General features: G+C 38.9%; 1 protein-coding gene across 15 annotated transcripts in view; it reads right to left on the reverse strand.

The window, feature by feature from the left end:
* mtmr3 (myotubularin related protein 3) overlaps positions 1-15,000 on the reverse strand; it is a 124,454-nt gene that overhangs the window by 83,653 nt on the left and 25,801 nt on the right. For 13 of the 15 annotated variants that reach the window (XR_008396448.1, XR_008396447.1, XR_008396446.1 and 10 more), the window contains 2 exons: positions 12,149-12,238; positions 3,832-3,948 (listed from right to left, as the gene is read on the reverse strand). Coding sequence is in view for 11 of the 15 variants with exons in the window: in XM_053680268.1 (XP_053536243.1) it covers positions 3,832-3,948; positions 12,149-12,238 (207 nt within the window). In the remaining 4 variants the exon portion in view is untranslated. The remainder of the gene's footprint in view (positions 1-3,831; positions 3,949-12,148; positions 12,239-15,000) is intronic. The other 2 variants (XM_053680265.1, XM_047155504.2) reach the window with 1 other exon arrangement.

Genomic DNA, 15,000 nt, shown 5'->3' on the forward strand with positions numbered 1-15,000 from the left:
GTCTACACCGCACGTGAGGAGCAACACGGCCTCATCACTAATACATCACTTCTCGATATAATAAACGACAGAAGTTACACTGAAAGCGCACAAATACAGCATCTAATGACAATAAACTTAAATTAAACTAAACCTTTTAAGCAATTTGCACCAGTTTCCTCTGCCCCTTGCACACAGTGGAGCATTTTGGATATAAACATAAGCTTGTGCTTGTGCATCACTGTTTGATCTCCACGGTGTTTAATATAAAATGCGCCCCTGCCTTAGAGGTCGCACACTTTCTTCCTCAGTCACTTGACAATTTCACCTCCGTCTGATAGTGACTGAGGTCATGTTGGGAATAAAAGGTAACGTTGACAAACAGTATACTGAAGAAAGTAATTGTCTGTGCCTCTGGGTATTATGCTAAAGCTAGCGGCGTCACATTATGTGCGTATGACGTCATGTGCCGTCGACTAAGAAGTGGCTTAAACTTCCGGTTAGTAAAAAAGACGCTAGTGTTCTATTTGAAATGATATTACCTTTCTAAAATTCATACACTAGACGGTAGAGTACACAGTGCATAGTGTAAGTGTATAGTACGTCATTTGGGACACAATTTTAGTTTTACTCTCCGAAGCGTGTTCTCGGAACAGACGTAATGTAATGAGTAAACGTAAAATCCCATGCCGTGCACAGACCAACTAATCGATATTGAGATTCGTTAATGGAGATTTTCATAATCGATTAAAAGTATAACCCCGTGCTGCGTGCAGACCAACTAAACGATAATGAGATTTGTTGACGATTTTCATAATCATTAATTATCGATTAGTTGTTGCAGCTCTAAATTCAATGTCACTGTCATCTCTGATAATCTGTCACATCATGAGAATATTATCCAGTATTTATCTTAGCCAAATGAGACACCCAAACTAACAGAAGACGACAGTATTTCATATGTTTACTGGTTTCACACACTTTCTTGCAACTATATGTCTCACCTACATTTCAAGCCATGATGTGTTAAATTCTGACCAGACAAATTCAAAATAAAGGAAAAATACATTTTCAATGCCATGACACAGAAAACATGTAACCCTTAACTAGCACACTGAACCACTCACTAAATTGAAAAGAACACTGCACAGCTCCTATCCACAGGTCATGTTATTGATATTGTTTCCAAACCTAACCACAGCAGAAAAAAAAAAAAAAGACACTGAAGAAACCTTGAGAGAGGCTACATACAGGGAAGACAGACGAATAACTAACCAAAAGCACTGAAACCACAGCACGGGGCTTAGCAAGCAGAATATGCAAAGGTCGTTGACAAACCTATACATACAAACTGTGACTGCAGCCACTGGACCTTTTTAGAGCCCTTGTCAGAGACTGCCTGTCTGAATGCATAATTTTGCCATGCTACATACCCTGAAAAGAATTTAGTAAATACATTTATGAATAAATTTAGCAGCACAACATGAAAGCCACCAGTGGTCCCAATATCAACCACACTCAGTTACTTCAAAGGGTGCATGGACCCTCAGTAAAAGAAAAGGAAATGAGTGTAGGGTGAGGGGTTAGAGGGATAATTTACAGTGTTAGACATCAGACAAATGCTAAACATGGACAGTCATCATAGAGCTTTTCACATGTAAAAATCCTAAAAAAGAACAACACTTATCTAGTCAACAGTTACCTACTCAAATTGGCCAATTTATTTAAAACATCTTCCACTGTTGCTGTACACAATTTGTCAGCCACCCTCTACTCTAGCCATCAATGGGAAGGGCATACCACAGATCGACTGAGAAGATACAATTTGGTGGTAGACCATTTCCAGCACAGTAATCCTATAGTTTTTCATCAGTGGTCAATTTTTGAGCAAAGGAAGGCTGTGGATAGATATTGGTTGGCAGACTATTCTCAATATTAAGGTGTTTAAACAGCCTCCAACCTCCTTTTAAAATTCAGAAGAAAAAAAAATGACCACCTTTTTATATGGCAGACTTGACTTGCTCAGACTGCTATGGCAAAAACATTATACCACCTCCTGGTTTCTAACCGGAATCATTTTGGTGACAGAACAAAATTACTCCAGAGCTGACTCAACAGAGCTGGGAACAGTTTGAAGTTATGCAAACTGCTGAACCTTGTCACTGGAAAAAGGGTAATGCACAATTAAAAAGGATAAAGATTTGAGCTACTAATGCATAATGGGCAACTAAATAACATCTATTGTGTCTATTAAGGTGGAACTATACAGTGCTGTAAAAATTTGCCTTTATTGTTTAACCTTTTGATCTCCTTTTGTGAAAAATGCACAAACATACTCTGTGCTCAAGGATATCAAACAATTGCAAACAAAACACACGTTTATCCAAAACAATATCTGTTAAAGATAGGAGTGCAACAATTACTGGCACCCTTTTAAGTCAATACTTTGTGCTACCTCCCTTTGCCAAGATAATAGCTCCGAGTCTTCTCCTATAATGCCTGGTGAGTTTTGAGAATACATGGCAAGGGATCCGAGACCATTCCTACATGCAGAATCTCCCCAGATCCTTCAAAGTTCGAGATCCATGCTGGTGGACTGTCCTCTTCAGTTCAATCCCGATTCCATTTGAAGTTCCAGTAGTGTCTGGCAAACGGAAGACACTTGAGTTTATTTCTGGATAAGAGTAGAGGCTTTTTTCTTGAAACTCTTCCAAATAACTTGAGGTGACTTCAGAATGTTGTTTTGGAGACTTTCTGACCCCAAGATGCAATTAATTCTGCAATTCTCCAGCTGCAATCCTTGAAGATATTTTGGCCACTTATACCATCCTCTTCACAGTGTGTTGAGACAATACAGACACATGTCATTCAAGGTCGATTCATAACATTTCCAGTTGACTGGAACTTCTTAGTTATTTCACTGATGGTGGAAATCGGCATTTTCGATGCTTGTGCTATTTTCTTATAGCCACTTCCTATTTTCTGAAGCTCAACAACCTTTTGCCACACTTCACAGCTGTATTCCTCGCTCTTACCCATTGTTATGAATGACTAAGGGAATTTGGCCTATGTGTTACCTCATATTTATACCCCTGTGAAACAGGAAGTCATGGTTGAACAATTTCCTGTTCCTAGTCACCCAGGTGTACTAAAATGTAAATTATCAATGGGAATATACTTCAAATATATTTCTCTAATATGTATTCATAGGGGTGCCAATAATTGTTGCACACCTATATTTAACAAAGATAATTTATTTTTGGATAAACCTGTGTTGAGTTTGCAATTGTTTGATATCCATCAGAGCAGAGTATTTTTGTGAATTTTTTTATTAACAAAAGATCAAAAGGTTAAACAATAAAGACAATTTTTCACAGCCTTCTTTGCTCATCTTTTCAAGGGTACCAATATTAGTGGAGAGCACTGTATATACAGAATTTTCAGCCTCAAGGAGGAGTATAATCTATGGCCAGTAAAAATATTTAAGTATTAACAAATCACACCAACAAGTTTGCAAGTGGTTTCAAATATTCCTGTATTTATTGATGTCATCATTTATAGGCTGTTAACAAGTTAGTTGTGTGCTATCTACATAACGTTATCTCTACAATCAAAGAGGATGTGCACTAGTATTTTTTTTAAAATATCTGACATTGGACTACAATTAATAATGGAAAGAATGCCAAGAATAGCATGAAGCTGTAAGTTTCCTATAATGCTAAAGTATCTTTGAAAGACTCAAGAAAATAGAGCAAACTAAAATTTGCTTTATTTCTCCACCTGACTGCCAAGTATGTTCTTTCCCTGTGAAAGGAAAGACAAGGAGCTCTGGCTACCAAGCCACATACTTACATTGACTATAGACTCTTTGAAATTGACATGTAGGCGGTAGCTGGACATGGCAATGACTGCATCCTCTGCCCTCCCCACATACTTTGTAAACTCTCCATGCAGCTCTGGGAAAGGCACCTACAAAAAAAAAAAAAAAAAAAAAATTGTACATTTTAACATTTAAAAGTAAATTTATTCTAAAATCGAAAAGTCACAATTATTGGCAACTCTGCATTTAGTTCTTTGAGCAACCTCCCTTTGCAATCATTAGAAATAGCACTTCGTCTTCCCCTATAATGTCTGATGAGATAGGAGAATAGACAGCAAGGAACCTGAGACTGCTCATCAAAAAAGAATGCCTCCAGATTTCAAGGTCCTCTCTTGTAGACTCTCCATCACCAATTTTCACTGAGCCATTTTTGTGTTGATTTGGATGTACATTTTTGATCAGCCATGACCCAGTTATAGCTCCTGAGGCAGCCAGATTTTTATTTAAAATTTAAAAAGGTATGTCATCATGGCATGTATCCTAACCTGTGTTGGGTAAGTTACTCAAAAAAAGTAATCCACTACAGATGACTAATTACTAGGGTTGCACAATTAATCGGATATAGATTGCGATTACGATTTTGACTGCCCACGATTAAATGAACATGAGCAACTACGATACTGACGTTTAAAGTTTGTCCTCCGCTCCTAGAAAACTCTGCTGTTTTCTCCACTCAAATCAAGTGCTTCCTACACTTACAGCCAATCACATAGAGCAGCGCAGGGCTGACGTCATTTTGTATTTCCAAAACCTGCAAACGGAGTTAGCATTTTAGCACTCGAGCTGCCAATTTCTCTGTGAGCTCCAGCGCTTGCGCGAGGGGAAATCATGACACTAGCTAGCACGATGCTAAATGTCACTACAAAGGTTGTCGGGGACATTAAACATCATCATGCTGAATGGGAAAAAACTTTACAGATAAACTCAGGGCTCTACAGTGCGACCATTTCACTCACATTTGTGACTGAAGTACTTTGTGCAACTGTGACTAAATATTTATACACGAGTAACCTGTTCGAAGTGGTATAACACAATCGGAATAAAAACTACAGGAACTCCAAAATGCATCTACAACTAGCAACAGTTACTTTCACACTGCTTTTCATCTCCTCAGTCAACCGAACAAGTGTGTAAATACTGCAGAGAAGCCATTATAATGACGAGTAACACTGTACATCATCTGCTTCTCTCAACTTCCCGATCTCACAACCGCCATCTTTTATTGATCCCGCACTATGTTCCTAAATTCTGTCATAATTGACAAGCTCAAGTTTTCTCATGCCTACTTGTGTGTTATATTGTGCCACATTAACGCTACCATCTCCTAAATAAATAAATAAATAAATAAACACTAAGCTTCAACTATGCTCCTAAATTTTTGTAATCTCCTAAAAGAAATTGTCTTGTGTCTCTCCTCCTGTAAACACTGTTATTGCCTTTCTGCATATGCCTGAATTGTTTTCATTTATATTTGATGCATATTTTCATTTGGTTGATGGCATTTTTACTTATCCTATATTTTGGGTACAATTTTATTTATATTTTGCTTCTATGAGATGATGCACTTTAAGGATCAGTCTAATTTGATGCAAAGATTTGTACATTATCAGGAATGTAGCACAACATGGAGGTGAAAGCAGCAGTCTGTTTATTTAAATGTGAAAGTGCAATAAAAAATATGTTGTCCCTAAAATCGATGAATAATCATGATAAATAATCGAGATCTCAATATTGATCAAAATAATCGGGATTGTCATTTTGGCCATAATCGTGGAGCCCTACTAATTACTACTTTAAAATTGCAATTTGATTACATTATTGATTACTGCATGTAAAAAGTAATCAGGTTACTAATTAGTTTACTTTCAAGTTACTTTCTAAACCTACCAAATCTACAAAAAATACACTACAAAGTGAAACGCATAGTTCTTTCAGTAATTTTAGCGCACGTTCCCTGGTGATTCATTAAAGCACATGATCATTGCTCAACTCCTGTAAAATTAACCTAAAAACACCTATCCAAAGCATTCCCAAAGTACAATTAAAGCTGTTCTTGAACTATTTGGAGTACATGCATGGTTTTGGACTCTTTTGAAAGGTGACACTCTGAAGTTTTTCCCCAGTAATCAGAATCACTGTAAGTGGTATTGAGTAATAGAAGTTTGAACACACTGAAATAGAAAGGTCCCGTCCCCCGTCCCCCCGCCTGATTTTTACTGCATACATATGCCAACAACTGGGAACTATTAGCTGGAAAACACAATTGCACCACAGTATGAAGCCTTATCTAGTCTAAGTTCAAAATTGATAACAATACCAAAGAAAATTTTTCTAAGGGTATGTCCATGCATTTGACCAAAATCACCTTTTGGAAACTCTTGGTTACCAGGAAAACATACCAAGGATAAAAAGGCTACTACTCTTGATTGATTTTTCTCATAATTTTGGGCACTAATGCAGCAATATACAAAATCTATATTCATAATTTAAACCTTTGTGCACGCTTATGCACAGAAAAACGAGACACCACTAATTACTCAGTTTTACTTATAGACTTTTAAATTGAAGTGTTGAAACTCATCCCTAAAGCAGCATATCATATTTTTCAGAATTTCATTGGCTATACGACACGCCAGTCATTAACACAATTGGTTGCAATAGGTTAGAGCTTTTCACAAAGGAAAAGGGGAAGGCACTTCCCTTTAGCGCAGATTCTCATTGGCCATTGAAGGCTATGGACAGGACATGGAAGCTCCTATTGTTTCAAATGAGGTGTGAATCGAAAAGTCCAACAGGCATTTTGAAGTCAAGAGATAAGGAATATTCACAAGCGAACAGAAGTTATTACAGAGAATACATGAAAGATTAGACACATCTGCCGGTAATTTGAAATGACACAGCAAAAGTCCATGGATATTGACAAATTTTGTCAGGATGTTATCGATCAGTGGACTGCTGTGAGGCTTCATAAGTGAGTTGCCTCAGTTTTGTAAGCGTTTGTTTGTATGTTGGTGGTCTGACAGAGATGCTGATTGTAGCTGCTGTTGTGATTGTATCTTGAAATGGTTTATATCAATCGAATCACAAGAATCTTAGCTTTCCAAAGATATATTGCATGAGTACCTATGTGCACACAAGCTGCGTACATAGCATAGTTTTTCACAGAATTTTTAACTGATGCAGCCACGCAAAATGGGATTTATTTTAAAAATGGATTTTACTTAATATTGTTTTAACAATACATTTGTAATGCAAGTAACAATTTTATTGACATCAGTAACTATAATCAAATTACATCAATTTAAAATTAATGTGTTACATTACTGTGTTATCAGAAAAAGTAATTAGAATACAGTGACACGTTACAAAGTATACCCAACTATGATCCTAACAAGTGCCTTTAAAAGAAAAACAGCCCACATAATCACAGTTCCTCCACCATACTTATCAGTGGGGATTAGGATCTTTCTTCTGCATAACCATCTGACCACAGAAACTAGTTCCAGGCAAAGTTACAGAAGAGCCTAGCAAACTCCAGTCACTTATGTTCGTTGTTAGATTAAATAAAAGGCTTTCTTTTAGCACACCTTCCAAATAGTTTTTTGGCATGGAGGTGGCTCTCTTTCAATAAATTGGACTACATCCAACTCCAGCAGGCAACGCAGCGTGAGTTTAGAGACTGTTTCTTCTTTGTTTTCACGGAGACATGGATCAATGAGTTCCGGGCGCCACCATTCAGCTAGATGGGCTCGCTTTGTTTCGTGCGGAAAGAAATACTGTTCTGTGCACTAAGGCTCTCGGTGGTGGCTTGTGCGTTTACATCAACACTGAATGGCGGAAGAACTCTGTGCTAGTCTCTATTTATTGCTCATCCCTGGTGGAGTTTCTGACTGTTAAATGCAGATCATTTTATTTACCATGGGAATTCAATACTGTTCTTATAATCAGAGTATACATTCCTCCCAGCGCAGAAGCTAAGGAGGCTTTGTGAACTATCTGGGGCTAACAGCGAACTGCAGAATATGCACCTTGATTGCCAGACATTTCAACCATGCAAATCTCAAATCAGTGTTCCCTAAATTCTACCAACATGTGGACTTTGCAACAAGAGGGGCAAACACGCTGGATCTTGTTTACACAAACATCTCCGGCGCAGACCAGGCAGAGCCCCGCCCCCAGCTCGGATACTCAGACCACATCTCTGTTATGCTAATATCAGCATACAGACCGCTTGTCAGATGCTCCAAACTGGTTTTGAAGCAGGTGAAAACCTGGCCAGCAGGAGCCATCTCTGCTCTTCAAGACTGTTTTGAGCATACTGACTGGCACATGTTCAGGGAGGCTGCAACTGACAGTGACTCCACCAATTTGGAAGAATACACGGCATCGGTGACCAGCTACATCAGCAAGTGAATTCATGATGTCTCTGACTCCAAGACCATCACCACACTCTCCAAGCAGAAGCCGTAGATGACTGCAGCGGTCCGGGCACTGCTGAGGACCCGAGACTCTGCGTTCAGGGAAGGTGACAAGACAGCCCTAAGAACTGCGAGAGCCAAACTGTCCCAGGCCATCAGAGAGGCAAAGTGCACACAAGCCAAGAAAATCCAGTCACTTCACATACAGCGGCTGATGTGAGGAAAACTCTATGCAGAGTCAACCTAGGGAAAGCCACTGGACCAGAAAACATTCCTGGCAGAGTGCTCAGAAGACATGCAGACCAGCTAGCAGATATTCTCACTGATATCTTCAACATCTCCCTGAGCAGCGCCATCGTTCCAACGTGATTCAAGGTCACCAACATTGTCCCTGTGCCGAAGAAGTCTTCAGTGTTCTGCCTCAATGACTACCGTCCCGTTGCACTTACACCCATCATCATGAAGTGCTTCAAGAGGCTCGTCATGAGGCACATCAAGACCATGCTGCCCCCCTCACCGGACAAATTCACATATTGCCCCAACCGCTCAACAGATGATGGCATTGCCACCATCCTACATCTGGCCTTTACCCACAAAAGGACACCTACATTCAAATGCTGTTCATAGACTTCAGTTCAGCATTCAACCCAATCATTCCTCAACACCTGATTGGAAAGCTGAACCTACTGGGGCATCTGCAACTGAATCCTGGACTTCCTGACTGGGAGACCTCAGTCAGTCTAGATTGGGAACAGCATCTCCAGCACCACCACACTGAGCACGGGGGCCCCCAAGGGCTGTGTGCTCAGTCCATTGCTGTTCACTCTGCTGACTCATAACTGTGCAGCAATGCACAGCTCGAATCACATCATCAAGTTCGCCGATGGCATGACTGTGGTGGGTCTCATCAGCAAGAACGGTGAGTCATCATACAGAGAGGAGGTGCTGGGTCTAATGGACTGGTGCAGAGACAACAACCAGTCTCTGAATGTGGAAAAAACAAAAGAGATGGTTACTGACTTCAGGAGAACAAGGAGCGACCACTGAACATCACCAGCTCCATAACCAAGAAAGCCCAGGATCGTCTCTATTTTCTGCGGAGGATGAAAAAAGCCCATCTCCCACCCCTCATCCTCACTACGTTATACAGAGGAACCACTGAGAGCATCCTGAGCAGCTGCATCACTGCCTGGTTTGGAAATGGCATAGTTTCGGATCACAAGACCCTGCAACAGATGGTGAGGACAGCTGAGATCATCAGGATCTCTCTTCCCTCCATCATTGACGTTTACGCTGCATCCGCAAAGCCACCAGGATTGTGGATGGCCCCACACACCTCTAACACAAACTCTTCACCCTCCCGCCGTCTGGAAAACGGTACCGAAGAATTCGGGCTTTCACCCTAATGGCCAGACTGTGTAACAGCTTCTTCCCCCAAGCCATCAGACTCCTCAGTACTCAGTGACTGGACTGACATGCACACACACACACTGAACTGAACACCCTCCCACTCCCTTGCAATTTTTGCACATTTCTGTACTGACAACCTGTATTTTTACTGCTAATGTACTTATAAAAAATATTATATTCAATTTCCTGTCACCACTATACTCTTTACCTGGTTGCTACTGCAATACCATATCCACATATGGTATAAGATAATCTGCTGAATACTATGTCATAGTATGTTATGTTTATATTCACAGTATTTATAAAAAAAAAATAAAATAAAATAAAAAAAAGTTTTATTATATTGATATTCTTTTGCACTACCTGTTATATCAGATACTTCCATACAAGAACTGTGTACTGGTCAGCACTACACTGTTTCTTACTCTGCCATTGTCCTGTTTTAGTAGTTACTGTACTGTCTTGTGTTGTTTACACACATTTGCATGTGTACTTTATGTAGTATGTTTTTTTTTAGTTCTGTGTCATCTCATGTGGTTAGGGTGTTATTTAATGTAAAACCATGGTCCTGGAGGAACGTTGTTTTGTTTCACTGTGTACTGTACCAATTGTATATGGGTGAAATGACAATAAAAAGCCACTTGACTTGATCTAACGGTAGATTTAAAGACTTGGCGAACACAGAATGCTACCATCTTCTGCAACTCTCCAAGTATGTTCGTCTCAAACTCCTCACAGTGTGTAGGAGCAAAATACACTTGCATACTCTTCCAGGCAGGTTCATTACAGCTCCCGTTGTTTTAAAGTTAATGATAATTGCTCTAAGAATGGATATGTGCATTTTCAAGAATGAGTTATTGTTATAGTCATTGCCTGATTTATGAAGATCAACACACGTTTCTCTCATTTTCTTTTTTAATCTTCCCCATGTTGATGAATATCTAAGGGAACTACAGTTCAGCATTTAATACCATAATTCCTTTCAAGCTTGTCACCAATCAATAGGAATTGGGTTTAGTCAGCCAGCGATCTGTGCAACTTGACGCTGGCCTTAGACAGGGAGGCCACAGGTGGTCCAATGGCTGATGAAACAGCCTACAGAGAGGAGGTTTGAGCCCTGACGACTGTCAAACAGGGCAATTTCAGCTGCTTCTATCCAGCAGGCACTACCAGAGCATCCAGGGGTGCAGAAATAGGCTGAAAAACAATTACTTTTCCCAAGCCATCAGACTGTTAAACAATCAGTGACAGCATAATTTGCTAAGCTTTTTCGCACACTACTTTGCACATTGCACACTTAGTATGTACATTGCCCACACATATTCATGTATATTTTATGCATCTCTTGTGTGTTTTTGTATACTGAAAATGTATTATTTGTGCCCTTGTTATTCTTTGTATTTGAATTTGTATATTTTGTTTATTAGATGCTATATGTTAATATATGTCCAGTATTTGTTAGTGGAGCCAACAAGAATTTCATTGTACAAAAGAGTTTTCAAAACAAAATACAAATGGGAACATGCTTTGGTTGCATTTTGTTCATAAGAACTTCTAGGAGTACCAACAGAGGTGACACATGTAGCACTGTTAATAAAAGGCTGTCTAAAAATGTTTTTAGGATACATTCCCTTTAATTAAACAAATTTCTCTTATATACATTATTAAAAAGAAATAACACACTGGTGAGCTCAGGAACACCAAAAGACCAGGAGGACCACAGAAAACAACTGAGGTGAATGACAGAAGAATTCTTTGCCTGGCAAAGTAAAACCCTTTCACAACAGTTGGCCAGATGAAGAACACTGTCCAGGAGGTAGGCTTATCTATGTCAAAGTGAACAAACAAGAGGAGGCTTCACTTGAATTAATATGGAGGGTTTCAACAAGATCTAAACAACTGGTAAGCCTCAAAAAAGGAAGCTCTGATTAGAGTTTGCCAAAAACATATTTAAAAAAAAAAAAAAAAAAAAAAAAAAAAAAAAAAAAAAAAAAAAAAGCCCATAAAGTTCTGGAACAACATCCTATGGATAGATAAGACAAAGGGCTATATTAACTGCTTAGATTCAGCCAAATGCTTCAAAACACACTAAACAGGGTTTCACAGTGGAAAGCGACATTGACCCAAAGCATTCTTCAAAAGCAACCCAAGATATTTTTAAGGCATAAAGTGGAATGTTCTGCTCTGGCCAAGTCAGTCACCTGACCAAGTGCTGAAGGCAAAATTCAAGGCAATATGCCCCAAGAACAAGCATGAATTGAAACTGCAGTAAAGGCCTGGCAGAGAATCATCAGGGAAGAAACCCGAAGTCCACCTGAACTCCAATACACTGTTGTAGACAGCTAAAATAACAACAAATTCATCAATCTTCAAATATTTATGTACAAAAGCTTGCGAATACCTAAAACTAAAATCTTAATTTAACTGTACAGCTCAGTTCATATCAAAATGAGTGTCTCACCCGTAGATCCTCCTCATCCAGGACAGGGGGCTTTCTTGGGAAGATTTGATTGGCCTGGACACACTCCAGACTCTGCTGTCCCTCCTCATCCTACCAGATAAAATCCATGGTTTATGTAAGGATAGAGAAGTGCCCTACAGTAAGCGCTATGTGCAAACATGATAACATAATGGTTGGCAATACAATCCTACATGCATTTTCTACACTAAGTCAAAGGCATTTACTGAGATCATTGGCCCATTCAGTTATAATGTGCATGTTTAACCCACCACCAAAACATTCCGAACAATCAACTCTGTCTTAAAACAAACAAGAAAATGGAACTATCAATTACATGGAGAATAACACCATAAAACAAAAGGCAGCAAAACACTGAACTGCACACAGAACTTAGCACAAGGGGGAGATTCCAGACACACTTAGCCATTTGCACTGCTTTTGGCTGGTCTAGGGTTGTTAAATTTACATTCAAACTTCTAATATTTGTTGAAAATGCAACAACAATGTTTTTTGAAAAAGACAAATCTAGAAAGAATAGTTCTAATGTTTCAAATAATAAGAGTCACATTCAATAATGATGGGGAATTGACCTGCTTAATTAACTAAAGTATAAAGATTTCACAATATTGTATTACAGTAGTGTACTCTTTATAATGTTAATGTATTCTTTGTAATTATTTCAGGAGATCAGGTTTTCACAACAAGGGCAGTTTTCACATGTTTTTGTTGATACATGTTTCTTATCAACTAAAATGCCACTTACTAATATTTGATGCCAATTTAATCAGAGTAAAATAGACTAAAATTAATAAATATGCACGATGAAATATTGACTACATTTAAAGGATAATTTCATCAGAAGAAAATAACTATGCAATTATATTATCATTATATCTGTGGTTTAAAATGGTCTTAAAATGACTATCATAATTGATCACAATTATTTCTGGAACAATATATTGTGCAATAAAATTTGTTATCGTGACAGGCCTAGTTATCTCTAAATCTGGCAGAATAGATGGTTTTCACCTCAAACGCCTCTCTGTGTAAATCCACAACCACTCATCAACTCCACAAAAAGATACAAACAATAACAACTATTAAATTAATTATGATTAGAGATGTAGTGATCTTCATACAGTGGGGGAAATACATATTGAATGCTGTAACATTTCTTTCACACAATATATTTCCTATGAGGCTATTCACATGAAATTTTCACCAGACATCAGTATTAACTCAAGAAATCTGGAAATATAAAGAATTCACAACATTAAAGTCCATAAAAAAAATGTATGCATAATACTGATGTCTGGTGAAAATTTCATATGAATAGCCTCATTGGAAATATATTTACTGAAAAAAAAAATGCTGACATGATCAATACTTATTTCCCCCCACTGTATTTAGATACAATACTAAATATCACAGCTTAGGCAAACACCAGATGTGTTCATGTGTATCTCTGTTGTGCCTCAACACATAGCATAAAGTATGTAAGTTAATCAAAATGGGGAAAAAAAAACATCATCTCTGGTTTGATTCTAATCCAGCACTTCATACCTGTATTGACCCAGATACTGATATTCAATACTGCATCTGTACATCTCTATGACTCTTCTATAAGCAATCTGTCACGACATCTATGCAGCTTTCATTTATTAGTTGGTCTATATGTAATTTGTGTGGTCAAATCCTTTAGGAAATATCTTGAATGCTGTGACTACATGACTATTCTCCACACATCCATGGAGACATTGCTCATGTAAGGAGCTCTTCAAACCAGCAAGCTGCATTAGCTGGTTAATGCAATGTGTATAAGGTATTCCATTAGGTACAGTGAGGGAAAAAAGTATTTGATCCCCTGCTGATTTTGTACGTTTGCCCACTGACAAAGAAATGATCAGTCTATAATTTTAATGGTAGTTGTATTTGAACAGTGAGAGACAGAATAACAACAAAAAAATCCAGAAAAACGCATGTCAAAAATTTTATAAATTAATTTGCATTTTAATGAGGGAAAAAAGTATTTGACCCCCTCTCAATCAGAAAGATTTCTGGCTCCCAGGTGTCTTTTATACAGGTAACGAGCTGAGATTAGGAGCACACTCTTAAAGGGAGTGCTCCTAATATCAGTTTGTTACCTGTATAAAAGACACCTGTCCACAGAAGCAATCAATCAATCAGATTCCAAACTCTCCACCATGGCCAAGACCAAAGAGCTCTCCAAGGATGTCAGGGACAAGATTGTAGACCTACACAAGTCTGGAATGGGCTACAAGACCATTGCCAAGCAGCTTGGTGAGAAGGGGACAACAGTTGGTGCGATTATTCGCAAATGGAAGAAGCACAAAAGAACTGTCGATCTCCCTCGGCCTGGGGCTCCATACAAGATCTCACCTCGTGGAGTTGCATTGATCATGAGAACAGTGAGGAATCAGCCCAGAACTACACGGGAGGATCTTGTCAATGATCTCAAGGCAGCTGGGACCATAGTCACCAAGAAAACAATTGGTAACACACTACGCCGTGAAGGACTGAAATTCTGCAGCGCGCGCAAGGTCCGCTGCTCAAGAAAGCACATATACATGCCCGTCTGAAGTTTGCCAATGAACATCTGAATGATTCAGAGGACAACTGGGTGAAAGTGTTGTGGTCAGATGAGACCAAAATGGAGCTCTTTGGCATTAACTCAACTCGCCGTGTTTGGAGGAGGAGGAATGCTGCCTATGACCCCAAGAACACCATCCCCACCGTCAAACATGGAGGTGGAAACATTATGCTTTGGGGGTTTTTTTCTGCTAAGGGGAGAGGACAACTTCACCGCATCAAAGGGACGATGGACGGGGCCA

This window comes from Ictalurus punctatus, chromosome 5, assembly GCF_001660625.3.
Source record: "Ictalurus punctatus breed USDA103 chromosome 5, Coco_2.0, whole genome shotgun sequence".
Taxonomy (NCBI): Eukaryota; Metazoa; Chordata; class Actinopteri; order Siluriformes; family Ictaluridae; genus Ictalurus; species Ictalurus punctatus.